General features: G+C 42.0%; 1 protein-coding gene across 7 annotated transcripts in view; it reads right to left on the bottom strand.

Annotated features, from left to right (window-relative positions):
• The window catches only part of ncoa2 (nuclear receptor coactivator 2), a 76,561-nt gene that overhangs the window by 12,090 nt on the left and 45,647 nt on the right, over positions 1-18,824 (bottom strand). For all 7 annotated transcript variants that reach the window (XM_028569013.1, XM_028569016.1, XM_028569014.1 and 4 more), the window contains 6 exons: positions 17,528-17,705; positions 15,855-16,043; positions 11,652-11,753; positions 10,182-10,322; positions 9,674-9,821; positions 7,266-8,625 (listed from right to left, as the gene is read on the bottom strand). In XM_028569013.1, the coding sequence (XP_028424814.1) occupies positions 7,266-8,625; positions 9,674-9,821; positions 10,182-10,322; positions 11,652-11,753; positions 15,855-16,043; positions 17,528-17,705 (2,118 nt within the window). The remainder of the gene's footprint in view (positions 1-7,265; positions 8,626-9,673; positions 9,822-10,181; positions 10,323-11,651; positions 11,754-15,854; positions 16,044-17,527; positions 17,706-18,824) is intronic.

Raw genomic sequence — 18,824 nt, 5'->3', positions numbered from 1 at the left:
CTTTGTTTGAAATATGTTTTTATTTAAAAAGTATCTGTGCATCTTTGCCTAATACTGAAAGTATTTTCAGTATAGTGTCTAGGGTTGGGCATCGAGAACCGATTCCTAATCGGAATCGTTTCAAAAATTACAATTCCATCGGAATCGTTTCTTTATTGGAATGTTTGGAGGATTTGGTTTCAAATCCGATCATACCTTCCCAATTTAACATGCGCAAGTTTTGGCCAGGCGCTTGTTGTGTTGCAGCCATGGAGCAAAGTAAGCGGCGCTCTAGTCTGGCTATATTTTACGTTGAAAAAGCTGTAAAACTGCAAACCACCATTGAATCAAAATAAAACTTTCCTCTTATTTGGGAAATAAGCATGTGACCCGTTTCAACTCCACCACTCAAAGAATCAGAATCAAGAATCAATAAGAACCGGAATCGAAAGGAAGAATCGGAAATGGAATCAGAATCGTTAAAATCCAAACGATGCCCAACCCTAATAGTGTCTGTTCCTTAACTAAACAGACACCAGTTTTTCCTGTTCTCTGCATCTTGGGTGGCATTTAAGAACCAAGGACTTAAACTAACTAAGTGTAGTGCCTTTTAGAATAGTTTGCACTGAAGGAAAGAAACCAAATACTTTAAGCTTTTTCTTTGTCAAAGTCTCTGCAACTAGTGTACTTGAATTTTATTTATCTGCAACATTATGTTGTGTAATTACAGTTTTGAACAATGAATGTTCTCAAAACTACATACTATGTTTCTTTCTCTTTAAAAATAAAAAGAACATTTAGCAGTTTGGTTTTCCTTAGGGTCTGTGTAACCTGGTCTTAAATGGTTCTATTATAATTTATATGTCGCAATATATATCGTTATCGCAAGAAACTGCAATATATATCGCAATATGGATTTTAGGCCATATCACCCATCCCTAGTCCATATCAAAGTTTTCGTGCAGATTGGACTCCCGGCCCAGGAGGAGTTAGACAAAGTAGGTTTTCCATATTTCGCGATGTGGCTAATTCATAAAACAAATTCTAACAGCGCCATCTAATGGCCGATTCCCTCTAAATTTGGCATGGATGCTCAAGCCCCTATGCGGAACAAATGTGTAATTTTTGGTGGCAATCGGAAAACAAATCTTGGTAAGATACGCAACTTCCTGTTTCGACAGCCCCCTAGAGGAAGTTGGTCCTCTGTAACTTGTGCATTGTGTTTGCTATCAATATTCTTTTGATAACTTTTTGTCACGAGGGTCCACCGAGTCTACGTGTAAATTTTTGTGCAGATGGGACTCATGCTCTACGAGGAGTTAAAAAGTAGGTTTCGCTCAAAGCGAATTTGCTAATTAATTTAAAAAAAATGAAAACAGCGCCATTTAAAGGCCGATTGACGCCATATTTGGCACACAGCTTCACTGGCACATGAGGAACAACTGTTCTAAGTTTTGTGTCCATTGGAATGGCCGTTGGCAAGATACAACCGTTCCTGTTTCCACACCCACCTACAGGAAGTTGGTCCTCTGTAACTTGCGCATTGTTTTAGCTATCAATATTCTTTTGATAACTTTTTGTCACGAGGGTCCTATATGCAAGTTTTTGTGCGGATCGGACTTACGTCCCAGGAGTAGTTAGACAAAGTAGGCTTCCCATATATCAATATTTTGCTGATTAATTAAAAAAAATTAAAACAGCACCATCTAATGGCCGATTGCCGCCAACTTTGGCACAGTTGCTAAACCGGCTAGGAGGAACAACCTTGTCAAGTTTCGGGGCAATTGAAATAATTGTTGCCAAGATAACTCAACTTCCTGTTTAGACAGTAAGTTGCTATAACTTGCGCATTTTTTCAACTATCAAAATTCTCTGGATAACTTTTCGTCATGAGTGTCAACAGATACTACCTGCAAAGATTCGAGAAGATTGAAGTCACGATTGAAGTTACATTCTTTCGACGAGTTCGAAAGAACTCGTCACTTGCACTTTTGTGCTCGGGCCCTAATTAATAATGTGAATATAATGACTAAGTGGGTAAAGGCAAATAACAGAACAGCTAGAACAGTCTAAAAGTTCAAAAAATTACATCACTTTACTGTAATGCAGCCTTTAAAACCAGGAAGAAAAAAAAAAACACGATATCACGACATCAAAATTTAAGACGATATCTAGTCTCATATCACAATATTGATATAATATCGATATATTGCAGTCCAATATAACACCTCAACAATCTACAGCTTAAAAAACACCAATCTGCAATTTCACTTAAAGTGGAACATTATTAACTTTAGTTAACATTAATTACAGCATTACTGTACTGATTTAATTTTAGGACAGACAAACACCAACATAGGTGATCATATTGCTTCTTAGAGAGGACTGAGGGACTTTAGGTAAATAAGTTGCAATGGCTGCAAGTGGCCACGAGAGTGCAGCACACTTGGAATCACTGATAGCTCCTGACCGTGACATACTGTACAGCAGGAAAACTGCACACCAGCCACTGTTTCAATGTTGTACTTCACTGTTCTAGACAATGACGTTTATCTGTTAGGCATGTAAATGCTACTAAAGATTACAAGGCTGCCAAAAACGCCTGATAGAATTATTATCTTAAGTGGCCAAGGTGTTTAGACTGCATATGCTTTATTGTAAGATGTGAGTAGCAAAGTGTAAGTGTATGTGTATGTAAGTGTGTGTGTGTGTGTGTGTGTGTGTGTGCGCGAGAGGGAGAAAGAGGGGAAAGACAAGGGGGGGCGGGGGGGGCAGTGGGGCAGTGGTGGGAGAGAGAGAAGCCCTATTGAGGTCAGGAATGATGTAATTCTCCTGTATGCTCTCAGTTTGCTCTTTTCCTTCTCTCCAATTCTCTCTCCTCCCACTTTCTTTCTCTTATCTTCTCTAGTTGCTTTTACCCTTAATGGGTCCTATTTCTATCAATCACTGTTACTCTTCTTTTAATGCATGTCAGTGCATGCATGGCAATCCATGTCTTCCTTTTCTGCATTACAGGCTGGTATACTGTATTTGGCTCAAACTGCGGGGATTTGTAAGGCCAAATGACCATTATCAAATATATTATCTTAAGCCCAAAATTAGTAATGTTCTTGACGTTAGAATGGTACTCACAGTGGAAGAGCAGCTAAGGACATATACTATATAAGATGGTGTTTGTTTAAGGGTACACGTGCATATTCAAACATTTATTTTAATTAAATTAATTGTGGTCACTTACTAAATTTAGAGAATACAGATACAATACAAAAAGTACAATCATGTAGTTTGATAATGCCTTGTAGATTTCAAGCATGTTCGATACAAAAGGGACTCACTCCGCACAGTTGTGTGCTTAGAAACTGAATAGGCCAACTTTCTCACAGCAGGGTGGAGATGAGGCTGTGCTAAATGTGTATTCTTACAATATGACTTGAATCCATCAACTTGAACCGATCACGGCTGTAACTGAGTGAGTTGTTAATCATTATTATGTGATACAACCTTCTGATCAAAACTTTGTATACAGTATATGCCCCAATGTCAATGTGGATCTCAGAGAAGTAGGAGCATTGTGCCTCTGTGACCTGGCCCATGCCATTTTATAGGAAAGGGAACTGAGAATCAGAGTGGGTAAAGAAGAACTGCCACTGTCAAGTAGGGCAAAAGAAAAAGCCATTTCACTCCAAAATCATGTTGGTCTTTTGTAAACCGCAACCACGTGGTAAAAATCTATCTGCCTTTTGAAAGAGCTGAAATGGCAATTTTTAAAGTCACATGGATGACTGCAACATTACCTGCAATCCTTATGTACTGCAACATTTGAAGTTAACTGCCATGTTGGGACAGTTACTCATGAGTATGTGTTTATTCTTTGTTGCTGGTATTTATTATGAGATAAATCTCATTGCATAATTTGTAATTACTGATTTGTGAGGGATATCTTGAGGGATTGAACTGGAAATGTTCTGTTGAAAAAGAGGAAGTTAAACACAGCAAATCATTTTATGTTGCAACACACTGCAGGATTATGTTTTATTGCAGGACTGGTAATAAGAATTCCAAGAAATCTGGTGTTTTAATGGTCACATATTCACCACTACATCCAGTATAACATACTCTCATTCTTTTCTGATGGCAGAGCTTATTCTTCAAGTAATGATAAAGGAGTAATTATTTAATATCACTAATACTCCGTCCCTCGTCTTTTAGAGGACTTCTGACTCACCAGTTTTTGAAAACTCTTGACATACTGTACAAAAAGACCTACGTGAGGTCTGATACAGTAGGTATATTTGCCTGTGAGTGAGCACTAATGGAAAGGACATGTTTTGTCATGCAGTTTCTCATTATATCATCTCTTAGCTGCAGTATTTTGGCCAGGAGAAACTACTGATTAAAACACAAGATCAGACTGTATTGGATGAGATGAAAGCATTAATTTCTTTACCTGCTTATTCATATTCAGGGTTATTGAGGAGCTGTAGCTACTGTGACCCTCATCTGGCACTTTTCATAAAAGAAATACTCAATATTGAGCTGAGCTACATTGATTTCAAATGCCAAAGCAATGAACAACTCATGATACCGCAGTGAACAGATCCTGTAATATTACTGATGATTGCTTAATTTGACAGTTTTTTTGATGTTATAAAGAAGAGGAATATACGCTTCGTGTGGAGTCATAATACAGTGTAGATTAAAGAAAAATAGAAACATGAACTAAATTCGTAACATGCATTAAACTAAGGATACTACTGATGTGGAAACTGGTTCAGCTTCAGAAGACTGTATGTTTACATGACAATGTGTGCAATAACCACAGAAGCACACACATGTAAAACACACAAATAATCCTGCCTCCCAATGGGCCATGGGACTAAATGACCATACCCATAGTTCCTTCAGCCATTAGCTGAGCCACTACTACGGAACTCTGCTCTGATTTCCCATTTAGCTCTGCTCCAGCCATCAATAATTCAGCCCTCAAACAATCATGAGGAGGAGAGAGGAGGAAAAAGGGAGGGAGAGGCAGCAAGAAAACAGTGGGTGAGGTTAGTAGAGAGAAGGATGAGTGGACATTTTAACTAGTACAGTCAGCTTTCACACATGGCCGAGCAGCAATTCACCAGTAAGAAACAAAAAAAACACTCACACACATGTAATTGCTCTAATGAAGTCATGGCTTAGTTCATGTCTAACAAATGCCCTTGTACAGTTAAATTGGAATGAGCCATCACCATCACTTTCCTGAAGCTGTGAGCGCTTTAATCACCATCTAACTGACAAACCTAGATTTAATTCTTTTCATTTGTACTGTTAACACAAGGCAGAAATTAACCAATTTAATATGAAATGCAATTTTGTTTGTGTAGTACACTGACCACTTCTAGAAAATAAAGCCTTCAGTATCAAGAAATAAATGTTAAACCCCTATTTTCTCAATTTCTATTTCCCTCTATTGTTTCTGGTACACAGCTTGTTCTACCAACACACCACTCCCTCTCCCCTCTATCTCCATGGTAGCAGAGAGGACATGCAGGAGCATATGGCTCATCATTTTCACTCTGCCTGCCGAGGCTGGGCTCTCCTGGGGGTATCTACACCTCTCTCATCTCTCCTTTGTTCAGTTCAGCAGCAGCTTTTATTATCCATCCAATCACCTTTTCCTCTTCTTCATATGTGTACCCAAGTGGCCGAGCACATACTGTACATACACACAACTAGCATGCATAGCAGCTGACATTCTGTACCACTGCCTCTTTGTCTGCGTGGGAAAACCACACAGTTTCTATTGAAATGTGTCACAAAGAAGGAAGAAAACAATAAGAAAGCAATCCCTTTAAGATGAACACACTGGTCTTCGCACGCTTCTCTAGACCAGGATCATTTCTACAAAAATGTGACTTTTGTTTAATGTTATTGACATTCAAATGGTATAAATGGTATAAAGAGGGAGGTTATGAGAAAAAGAGACAGCAAAGTGTACAAGAGCATTCATGTACTTTTGTGTAATTCTATGGTTTAGCAGTGATGTGTGTAATAGAACTACATTTTTCTAGACTTGTGCCTTGAACTTGTGCTTAGTAGAGCGCGTCATAAACCGGTTTCCTGTAAGCAAGGTTATGAGTCTCACCAAGCAGTGGTTTTCTTTCCTGCTTTAGAGAATCAGCAAGCTTAAACTTCTGCTACACAGAACTTAAAGTTTTACCAGCAACACTCTCCTTGCTCACTGCCTTTTATTCTTTCCTCCTCTTCTCTCTTTTAGCGCCAGGCCTGACCTGAGCTCTGTGCCAAACCTGAGGATTCTGGCCAAATGCAACCAGGATCAAATGGCTGGAGAACCACAGGGGCTCCTTCCAAATGTCACAGTTGTTTGAAGCTGGCGGATCGCTTCACTCAGATTATGGTGCCAACGCATAGGCAGTGAATGGACCAAATGTGTTTATAAATGTGTATAAAAAAACATGCATGGTGTCTTAAGTGTATATTACGAGACTAAATCTGAATGGGACTGTATATATGCTACAAATGCTGTCTGTCTGTCTGTCTGACCTCTACACTGCCAGACCGTTTGTGTTTAGCTGTAGCATCCTGTGTGGACATAGGACTCGGAGGAGCCAACATCTGCTACCTAACCCAGATTAATGCTCAGACAGAGAGGGGAGGCAAGTGGAGCAGTACAGGGAAAAAAAGTTTTAGTTTTCGCAATGGGCTAAAGAGGAGGTTACAAAATCAGTTTTAGGGCAGCTCTAGTTCTTTCATCATTTCAAAGATGGGAATGAATCCGTAAACAATCTATTTTTCAAACAGTAAGACACACAAGTAATAGCTTTTAGGGGTGGGGAGAAAAAAAAAAATCAATTATTGTATGTATCGTGATTTTTTTTGTGACAACTTTCACAATTGATTCTTTTCCCTAGAATTAATTTTTTAATTTTAATTAATTTTTTTTAACCAATGATTCACCTAAATATTTTCTGTTTATACAACACTGCAACAGCGAGTAAATCATATCCGTTTCCAGCAAAACAGAGCAAAAGCTGAAAATGTTATGTACTTCTTTACAGATGAAATACATGTCAGACTGACTGAAAACAATGACTTTTTAGAAATATCTCATGATATATTGTCTCTAGAAGTGTATTATTCAACTTTTCTTTTTGTTAAAGAAGGAAAAGAAATCCGCAGTACTCAATACTATGGAATCGGCAGCATGTATTGTGAAAGAATAAAATTGGGACAAAAGCATATCGTCCCAGCCTTAGTAGTTTTTTGTAAAAACTGACCTGTTCAGCCTGGTCGTATCCTGTGTCTTGTTTCTCCGTCTTGACATTAGGGTGTTTGCCCCCTTCGACTTTCACCTCCCCAGGCTCCAGCTTAGGGACCTTGTCCTTCAGTCCAGTGTCATCCTTATCCAGTAGGTAGCGTAGCAGGGCATTGTCCTTCTTTTTGGGGCTCAAGGGCTCCTGCTTAGGAGCAATGTCTGCACCAGAAGCTGTACCACCAGCACCCTGGGTTTGGTCTTGGCCCATCTCTTTGCCTGTGGCCTCTGCAGTGAGTTTGGCCAGGTCTACTGGAGACGTACTGTTCTGAAGCAGTTGGTGAAGGATCTTGTGTTTTTCCTTAAGGGATGTGGCATGGTTGTTCCCTCCAGTGTGGCCACCTCGTACCCCAATCCCTGCCTGGTCCTTACCCTCACCTCCCGTGCCAGGGGACAGGGGCGTCTCCAGAGGTTCTGGCTTGGTGGTGAGCAGTTGCAGTAGCTTGGTGTGGCCCTTGTTGTCATGAAGACGATTGTGAGTGTCGTGGCCATCAGGGGGCCCTTCCCTCTCCTCCTTGGGCTCAGCTAGGTTGCTGTCCGTCTGGCCCTGGGTGTGCCCCTGACCCACCTCTGTGTGAGGTCCAAATGAGTCTCCTGTAGCACCAGCAGTACCACTGCCCCCTCCAAGTTTTGACATCAGATGAGTGTTCACCCCTGACCCTGGTGTGACCCCAGTTGGGGAGCCTATTTTGTTGTCAGGAGAACCCAATGTGTGTGCATGAGGGGGCCCATGCCCGTGTCCTACACCGTGGCACTCACTAAGGACCTGCAGAGCTGACAGAGAACTGCTAGTGTAGCTGTTAGCATGAGTGCTCGTTGTGCTACTACTACCTGCACCTCCAGGCCCTCCACCACACATCCCCACTGGGGAGGGTGAGTGCAGGCCTCCTGCGACACGAGGGCTTCCTGCCACCCCAGGACTTCCTCGGTGCCTGGGCGACAGCATAGAGTTCTGTTGAGGTGGATGAGGCCCACCGGCTGGACTGGGGCTAGCGCGAGAGGGGCTGTTCATCCTCCAGTTGGGGCCCTGCTGTGGTGGTTGCATGCCCCCAGTGTGGTTGTGTGGTGGGGGGCAGCCAAAACGGTAGCCCTGCATATGGCCCCCCATGGCTGCTGGTTCTCTGGGGCCAGCAGGGCCTGGAGAGGAAAAAGGCGTGCTGTTGCTGCTGATGGTAATGTCTTGGCCCTGAGGCCCTGAACCTGGCAAACTGCCTGGGGTTGGAGGAGTCATGGAGGGAGTAGAGGAGTTCATCGGTTTGGGAGCCATCCCTGTGGCCTGACTGCCAGGTCCCATGTCCTGGCCCATTCCACATACTGTCTGCTCCCTAGAGGTTAAAAACAGACACACAGATAATACAGTTGATTAGTTCAGTTAGTTTTAATTACCAAGACTTTTCTGGAGAACTTTAGAAATTGTAGAAAATGTGTGTCTTGGGGTTTATCCTGAGAAGGTGCAACATTGTTTTTCAAAAAGGGCCATTCCTGCTGTTTTTTTCTAATATTATTGAAACTAATCTAACTAAAACTATCTGTATATACCAGAGGGGGAAGGTGGGAAAATGTGTTCAATTTGTCTTTCTGAATAAAGTGACCTTCATGTCTGATTTTATTGTGACCCTATTCCCTGAGACCCAGACCACTGGCAAGCACAAATCTACATATTCAATTCTATCCACACAGAATACATAAAGCCATCAGGTCATGCTGCAGGGCATTAACAGGCTAAAACAGGTAACCAAGTAGGCCTGCACGATTCGGGAAAAAATATGAATCACAATTTTTTTAGCTTAGAATTGATATCACGATTCCCTGCAACGATTTTTTTCTCACAAAGTGTAATGTTTATTGCACACATGAACAAAAAACAAACAAATTGACAGTATCAAACATAGATTTCTTTTGGCACCTATAGCACATTGCGCATCACCACAAGCATGTAAACATAGAGGCTTCAATGAATAAAGAAAATAAAGTACATACTGGCCATTTAAGTACAGTAGGCTACCAAAAATAGTGACATATAACACACTGAACTAAATATGGCCCTGATACAGGCTCTATCTGAACTCCTTGAACATGTCTTTACATAATTAAAACATGTCAATCAACATGCTGCAGCTACAGCTTCAGTCTCTAGAGAAACGGAGTTTGTCAATTGCCAATTTAAGTACAGTATCAAAATCATTGCCTTTTATAGAATTAACATTCAACTGGCCATTCAAGTCACTGAAAAATAATCTTAAAAAAATAATCGCAAACATGGGTGAATCGAGATCACGATTTTATAATGATTTATCGAGCAGGCCTATAACTAAGTTCATGTCACAGTTTTCTTTCTCTCTTTCTGACATTGGTGTAGGTAGTGAGACATACCTCTGAAGAATGTGTAGGGACATGTAGAGCTGGGGTTCATTGGTGGCGGGCGAGCGCACCAGTTTACTCTTGGTGTGGGCTGACACGATGGTTCCATCAGAGAGGGAGAAACGGTAGATGGGACTGAATGCCTGGCCATGGCGGAGAACTAAGGACACATATGCACTTATATCAGTAGATGAACGCACAAAGCATTTCTTACTTAAAATGATTGGTTTGAAAACAAATAATGAACAACTTTCTGTGGGTTGTGTATTTTGTATCGTTTAGTTCTGTTTTCAGTTTGTGTTTGTAACAATAAATAACATGGTAATTGGATTGAGGGTCTCAAAGCAGCAGCCCATGATTAACCATTAGCTTTGGTTAGAAGGGACCCATGATTTGACCAATGGTCAAATCACCATTTTATACTAATAGTCGTCTGACAACAGCAACATGAAAGACAAACAGAAATAACTATCAAGAGCCAATAATTAAACAAGATATTCTTTGCAGTAAGCAGCATTACCTTCCTGCTGATGTCTCTTGGCAAAAGACATCTCTCCGTCGTTCTGTAGGTGGAACCTCTGGATGCAGCGCCTCACCAGATCCTCCCAGCCCGGCTTCATGGACGCCCGCAGCAGACTGGTATCTAGGGACGTTATCTTACCTAAACACAGAGGACCGGATTAGAGAGGCCTAAGTCAGACATGGATGTAAGCTTCTATACAAACCCGCAGCAACTGAGCTAATGGGGATTCAATGTCTCTCTCAAACATAACATGTAGAGCGGCTTGTTGACCAAAATATTCTCTTCACTTGGCCACTCTGCTGCACAACAGCTCTGTGGTTTGATATTGATTGAAGAAATACTGAGGATTTACTCTATTTACATTTTAATTATACCTTCTCAAAAGCTTTAGCTTTCTTCTGTGCCCATAAGGCACTAAAATCAACTGAGGAGACAGTCCTGGCTACAAAAGATTAGATAGGCAAAGACAAGTACAAATACTGTCAGTACAAACTGTATTTGACATTTAGACACAACAGATAGAAGGATTCATTTTATAAGTCACCAGGGCAGCTTAGGCTCAACTATCTTTATCAACAAATACATCCATGCTACGTGTATAAACACATACTCACTCACTCACTCGTATCAGTGTAACAGTCCCTCACTAGTTTGCAATTTAAATGGTGGCAGTGATGCATTTAAAAAGGGCTGACAAGCAGACTGCTTGAATGACAGCCATAGGGACTGACTAAAGACCTGTCACACAAACATTCAACACACAACGGTAGCCTTTTACAGCACAACACCATGTCCAACAAGTTCTCATTTTCCAAAGAATCATGACAGAAAAATCCTACTCTCAATCTTGAATAAGAAAATCATGATACTTATTTGATACAGAATTGTGCGGCCCTAACAACCAGGCAAACAACTGCAGGATATGCATTTGTGCACGCCTACAATAGTCTGCGTGGGAATTGGGAACTACAGTAAATTACTATATGTCAGCAAGTAACTATGTGTGTGTGCGTTGTGTGTGTGTGTGTGTGTGTGTGTGTGTGTGTGTGTGTGTGTGTGTGTGTCACACACAAATGGTACAAGCACATCAAAGACCAGGTGACACACAGACAACCGTCTGCATCCATGCGCCAGTGTTCAGACAGGTACTTTACCTCCCGGAGTGCAGACAGAGGTGGGAAGCATGTTCAACTAATGCATTTAATCCTAAGGGTCTTTGCCAAGGATATAATAATCTTCAAATACCTAAACTGTGTGAGGTGATTTATGTGCTGGTGACATGGGATGAGGTGGTGCTGAGGATATGCTTGTGTAAAGGTACTATATAAACACAAGGCAAAGGTTTATTTTAACAGCTGAAAATGCTTGATCTAAAATGGTCACTATGATCAGCATGATCTATTAGCCTTTACTGAACAGTGGAAAAAGACAAAGTTTATTTTCCGGTTGTGTGACTTGTTTGTGTACCTTGCAAGTCCTGGCGCGTGGTGAAGCTCTCATGCGTGGGAAGCATTGGCCTTTCCTTCATGGGCACCCTACGAGCCACACAGATCAGGCACGACTGAAAGTCTAAAATTGAGAGGAAGAGGGATAGATAGACAGAAAGAGAACAGAGGAAATGTGTGGAGAAAAGATGAGGTAAAAGATGAAACAAAGAGGACAGGGCAGAGAGAGAAGGGATGAAGGGGGATGGGGGAGGAGAGGGGGAGGATGGGGGCGTAAATGATAGAAACAGAGACAGGGAAAGAAAATGAAATGCATGTTATTCCCAGGCAGCATAATTAATACAGTTATTAATGAGCATGGGGATCAGGGCTCCGCTCCTTTCATGAGGAGGAGCTGCTATCGCTGGCAAGGGAAATGATGAAGTGTGACCTTTGAAGGTGTGTGTGTGTGAGTGCACACATGCATGCGTGCTCATGTGCGTACACGGCTGGTCTCACCTACAGTGCCATCTCACACTGATGACACCTCCCCTGGCCCAACATTAAAGATTGCTATCGCTCAATCATGACAGTTGACACACACACACACACACACACACACACACACACACACACACACACACACACACACACACACACACACACACACACACACACACACACACACACACACACACACACACACACACACACACACACACGACTGGAGTGACCCCAAAAAGTCTGCCATCTAACGTTCTTGTGCCAGTAATACCCACAATCCCACACATGTTTTTGGCAAAGAAATGCATTGCAGGGCTGACACACACATTCCTCATTTTAAATTGTAAACAGAGCCTGTTGGGTGGTCCGGCCCTTAGATCAGTGAATCTCTCTCAATTCTCTTGCTTTCCCTCTCTTTCCTTCCCTTGGCTGGACAAACTCCTGCAACTGCAACCACTGATTCTGACACACAACACACACACAAGTCAGTCTATTTGCCAAAGTATGGTTGGCAAGAAGCTGGTGCACAAAGGAAGCCAGAGAGGGGGAAAGACAGGTTGAGACTTGGAGTCAAACATGTGCATTTTTACTTATTGCTTTAATTAACCACTGAGTTATAGTTTGGCAGTGGGACATTTTGGTTTCCCATCAAAGCCAGTGAGCAAAGAGGATTTGGGCAATTAAGATGTAGAATATTGCATTTTTTGAGAGCATTAGGTATCAATGCTTTATAAAGTGCTGAGTTTTTGGATAAAGACAAGTCACTTGAAATTTACTCAAACTACTCAATTTCCAGTTTAAAAAGGCATTAAACCACTGGAAGTGGTTCCAGTGAACTCTCAGTGACTAAACACAGTGAATGGGAGCAGAGCTAACATTCAATTTGAAACATTTCTCTAATGAAAGGCGAGTATATGTTTATACTAGCTGCTACCGCAAATGCAACCTCTTTGCTCACATATGCTCCAAAATGTGTTGATATGTTGAGAATTATTTTAAGGTTATCAAAAGACTAGGGTTGGGTACCGAAACCCGGTTCCACTATGGAACCTGGTTCCTACGCAAACGGTAGTATTCGGACCGGATTAGAACGCAAATTTCGGTTCCGACTGAAATATTTTCCGTCTGTCGCTCCGGACAGCGGCAGACTTTTTTTTTTTTTCTCCCTTTTCTGCCGAGTGGCGCACGTGCCCACTCGCGGTGTGAAGTGCATATCCGCACTATTCTTGGACATGCACTCTACAATCACTGCTGATAGACGGCTTTTTGTACACGCTCCGAAACAGACGTAAAAATATCACGCTTTCTCTGTAGTCTACCGTTAGATAGCTACCGTAAATGTAGGCTACTTTTAAAATGGCATATTTTCCCTCTGGGCTCACCAAAACGCGCGTAAAAGCATATTAACCATTCAATGCACGCGATCGCTCGTAAACATATTACACTTACTCTGCTAGTCTATCGTTCAGGACAAGACCCTGTAGCCTGGGTGGGGGAGGCAGGATAGCCTCCCCAAATTGTCTGCCCTTTCAAACTCATACTTGGGTGTGTACAGACCTCTTGGACACTATCTGAGAGAGTTTTCTCCTGTGCAGGACATGCCATAAGTCAGGAGAGATGTAGTATCTTGCCAGAGAAGGCAAATATAGTCATTTTTCTGCAAAAGAACTGCTAAAGTTTGAAAGTGGTTGGCATACAAACTCAACATTTATTTAGTTGTTACTTGTTAATGGTGTAAATGTTATTTGTTATAAATTAATAAATTACTTTAAAATGTTAATATATTGTTCAATTTAAATCATTTAATAATAAAAAAAAAAAAGACTGTCTCTTTTATATCATTTTTCAGTTTTTCAAGAATCGGTTTAGGAATTGGAATAGTTTTAAAAGTACCGGTTCGGCATCGGAATCGTAAAAATCTAAACGGTACCCAACCCTACAAAAGACCGGTTTACTGATGCAATACGGATTAAAACAGCTACACTCTTTCCTTGGAGTCATATGCCCAGGTTTGTGAGGGATGTACATGAATTATAGATAGGCTTTAATGACAGCTGCCCAGCCTCTTGTCTCCCTTGTGTCACACACAACTTTTCATGGATGTAAGTTGAGTGTCACCAGAACGGCTCCTTATCAGTCGCCAGAGTAGTTTTTCCCCATTTACTAAATTCAATAAGATTTTGCCTTTTTTCTCCCGGTTGACTCCCTATAATGACTGCTGGCGGTTTTGGCAATTGGTTCACCAATAACACACTTGAATATTTCAAGACATTAAATTGCTAGCTCTGAGATCCTAATCCAACTCTAAAATTCCCAACATTTCTCAATTCACTTTTCTATTCTTACATTCTCTAATTGTAAAAGTAGATTTAATCATTATCATTAAAGGTCCAATATGTAATATTTGTACTGTAATAAATCCAAAAATGACACCAGTGCCTCATCAGATATTAAGGAAACATGTTAAACTGAAATACTATCTTTTCTGACAACAATGCTAATGTCAGTATTTTTTCTTTTTGAAATTTACATTCCGTGACGGAATTTATGTTTATGTTTTGATCTGTGGGTTGTTATCAACGGCCCAGTTTGACAGGCAGGCCGGGTTGCCAGATATACCTGTAAAAACGTAAACCCAGCGCGCTACAGCTGTAACGGTAGTACAGCCATGAAAGCAGCAAACAAACGAACAGGATCAACTGAGATAGATTCTACATGACATAAAAAAAGAAAACAGCATGTTTCTAACAGTTGCGTGACCAGAGACGTAACAACCCCCTGGTAAATATTGGAGATGTATTTGAAAGATGGACACAGCTTAGAGCCCAAAAGGACGCAGAGTTGGCTTATTTTCTCCTGAACAGGTAAGCATTAGCTTCAGGCTAATTTATCACAGCTACTAGGGATGGGCATTTTTTTGTCATTTCAACATTTGTGTACTCACATTGAATTATATAGCTAGAGTAACCGAGTTGGTTACTCGCAAAAACAATTGAGACATAGCCAGTAAAGTGATCCCGACTGGTCCTGGCTAACGCCGCCATGCTAACCCTGCTAACGTTACCGGAGGAAACAGCCCATGGCTGTTTACAACGTGTAGTTCAGCGGCTTGAGCCAACAACGGTGAGTTATTTTAAGCCACGAGAGGGGGGCTGTAAATCGTAAAGAGACGACTGTGAGTTTGCAGTGTGTTTAGCAATTGACTGGCGTGTGGAGAGGACAGTGAGGTTGTTGTGTTTTTAGCGGTTCATACTGTAATTTTAAGCCGAAAAAGTGTGTCTGTCAGTTGGTTACAGAGCTCCACGTGAGCACGGGCTTTTATGACTGTCAATATAGCCAGCATCTACTGTTAGCTACTCGGCTGTGCTGTGGAGTAATGTCTGGCTATGTGAGACTAGCATCTAACGTTTGCTACTCCGCTGTGCTGTGGAGTAATGTCTGGCTATGTGAGAAAAGCGTCTAGCAACATTGCTGTGAATGCTGCGGTCTCAGCCTGGCAACCCCCGTGAACTTCGAGTCTGGGCAGGAGGGGGCGGGGGAAACGACTCCAGTATTTTGAATTGGTAGTGCAGCAACTATTTTAACCGCTAGCTGCCAGTATTACATACAATATTACATATTGCACCTTTAAAATATAAATTGGTCAAAATCAGTACTGGTACTATACATATCACAGAATGGAGGCAATTCATGCTCTATCCATTCTCTTTTCCCCACACCATCTCCCCCTCTCCTTCCATACCGTCTCCTTCCTCCTTGATGGACTTAGGCTCCGAAACGGCGAAACACTGCATGGTCTCGTATTTCTGCTGCTGAGGCTCGTGCTCGTGCGCCTCGTCCTGGTTGTCGCTGTGGGGATTGACCAGCATCCGACAGTTGAATGTGTGACTGTTCCTCCTCGGACCCTCGCTGGACCATGGGACGCCATTCACTGCAGGGGAGCAAGAAGGGGCAAAGGAGATTTACAATCTGGCCTCCTGGGGATTTTATTTGATGAATTAAACTGCGACCAAAAGTGAACAACATAACAGAGCTGCAACGAGCAAGCCAAGAGAGGCTACCACACTGCAAGTGAAAGACATAATGAGAGCAAGACAGAGAGAATGAAGGCGGAAAAAGTGTAAAAAGGAGAGAGCAGTTGCTGGGTAGAGAGATCAGTCATAATGAGCAATTGGAACCCTGAGCCCTGTGCCATCTATCCACAGCCATGCATCACAGCCAGGCCTCCATATGCATGTCCTCTAAAACATCACTGCCAATCTTTCTTTTTCTCTCCAACACTTACACGGGCGCGAGCAAACACGCATGTACACGCGCACAAAAGAAAAAAGAAAATGTACAGTCACGCGCACAACTCATTTAACTCTAGCAAACTCCCATCACACTCCATCTGGTTTGTGATCTCATTCAGTGCATTGATAATCTCCCAGTATCTGGGACACAGCCTGCTGATCATTTCCAGGGTACTCCGCTCTGTGCTGCTCTCCCACCCAGATGGCTGGGCACTCAGACCTCAATCCGAAGCACCAGGAGACAAGAGGAGAGGAAGGGGAGAAGGGACTTAGGAAGAGCTCCTGGTGGGGTGCACTGACATACTTTACAATCACCGCTTATGCAGTGGAGATGGAGAGGTTGGATGTGGAGGAGGAATGGAGGTAGGTATGAAAGGAAGGAGACAGGGGAAAAGAAGAGGGCAACATTTCTGTCTTACTAAAATAAATGGCCTGTTTTCATGAGATGAGCAATGCCAGCATAAAGACAATGCATTTCGGGGAGGCTAGGAAATAGAAAGGGAGACCATGAAAATGGGAAGTTGGTGAGGGTGAGAATAACACGCAAAGTGAAGAGAAGGGGAACGAAAGGGCATGAGATGAGAATATAGGAAGGGAGGGATGCTGCTGACAGGGGAGAGAAGCCGAAAAAGAAAGTTAATTAGTAGAAAAAGAAGAGAAGAGCGAGAGCAAATGTCTGGGCTGAGCATCAGCGAAAGAAAAAAAATGAAGAACCTATAGGCTATATGCATGGTGCCAACCCTGTATATAGAGCTTACGCAACACTTTGTATTATCCAGGTGTCCCACATCCTCTTAGCAGTTTGGTTGTAAATATTTTAATTAAACTGACATCACAATGGAAAAGCAACCCACAACTGTCTGAACAGGGAGAAGAAGAGAGGGGAGGGTGTTCAGAGAAAGAGGAAGCACATACATAAAAAAACGTAAAAAGCAAGAAATGAGCACAGGGTGTGAAGGACAGCCTGCTAAGGTATGAGCAGAGGTGGGAGTGAGGCAACATACACGCAGATTTCGGAAAGTGGAGAATGAGACATGGAACACAAATGTGACAGCGAGACACAAACTCGAAAAAGCCAAACAGCAAAGCAAATGCTGGCAGGGAAAATAAGCTTGAGACTAACCGAGGGATTTGGGCAGCAGGTTCTTGATGAACTCAGCATGATCCCCGACGTGCAGCACGCTGTAGACACTAGTGTTCATCAGCTCCTCCTGGTTGTAGCGCAGGTACTGGGTCACATTTTCAGACACAAACACGATGTTACCCTCCATGTTCACCACAAAGAAGAAGCCGTCCAGTGCCTGGGGGATTGAAAGAGAGAAAAGTAAGAGAGAAGCTCAGAACAGGCAAGTTTGATTAATGAATGTTTTACACCAAAACAGAACAAATCTCTGACAGGGAAACAGAAGCAAAAGCAGTAGAGTACATCTCTGTCTGACCACATACATTTCCCACTAAGCTTGCCTGATAACTAGCTGCTATAACAATGCAGCCGAGATTATTAAAATCCTACCATGTTATGCTTTTCCCCACTTTATTATTGATTATAGGGATAATTTTACTATTCTAGTTTGAAACTTAAATCCAACACCACAAGCCAAATATGGTTCATAAACAAGATTTCCAGGGCTTTGTAAATAGCCAAAATTCCAGTTAGAAATGCAGAGGAGAGTTTAGGTTCTGCAGACGCCCATTGTGTAGGTGCGCCCATGTGTATCTTCTATGGTCTGCAGTAAAAAAAAAAAAAAAGCACATTTAAAAAACATGCATGAAAAAAATATTCAAGTAATACTTTTAGTAATTCTTCAGCCTCCTTATTGTTCGCTTATTTTCTTTAGTAATGTGCCACGTCTGCCTGCTGCATCAGCTAGCATGTACATACAGTAGTGACATTTTGGTACATCTTATGAAGTTGTGTACGTATGCAGCACATCTACATTATGTCTAAAAAGAGGCAATTAGTGCACTGTTCTGGGTACAGCCATCTCTCCTGCAGATGCTCAACATCAGTTCGGCTGATAGAAAACAGGATAAAAGCATGTGCCTGCAGAGATTGGAGGATGTGAAGGGGGAGCACTTAATTGAAAGAATACAGCCCCAGGTCAACCATTACACACAAGATGGTGTCAATTAGGCCATCCAATCACCAAGAGCCCTTAAAAGGGAACTCTGGTAGTTGTAAAGCTGTAAAATCTAGTGTCAAGATAAGAGACAAGGGACTCCTGCCAAGGTGTCCGTGCATCACCTCTGCTTAATCATCTCACAAGCACACATGCACTTTTAATGCATCAACTGTCAATTAACCAAATATCTTTATATTTTCATGATATAATGCATATTGACAGTTGCATATTTGCATTGTCTCACCTTTCCCCTGATACGGCACCCTGTGTGCACCTATAATCAACTGCCTGTCTCTG

The sequence above is a fragment of the Perca flavescens genome, chromosome 22 (assembly GCF_004354835.1).
Source record: "Perca flavescens isolate YP-PL-M2 chromosome 22, PFLA_1.0, whole genome shotgun sequence".
In the NCBI taxonomy this organism is placed as follows: Eukaryota; Metazoa; Chordata; class Actinopteri; order Perciformes; family Percidae; genus Perca; species Perca flavescens.
This window is presented reverse-complemented; position numbering and strand designations above follow the sequence as displayed.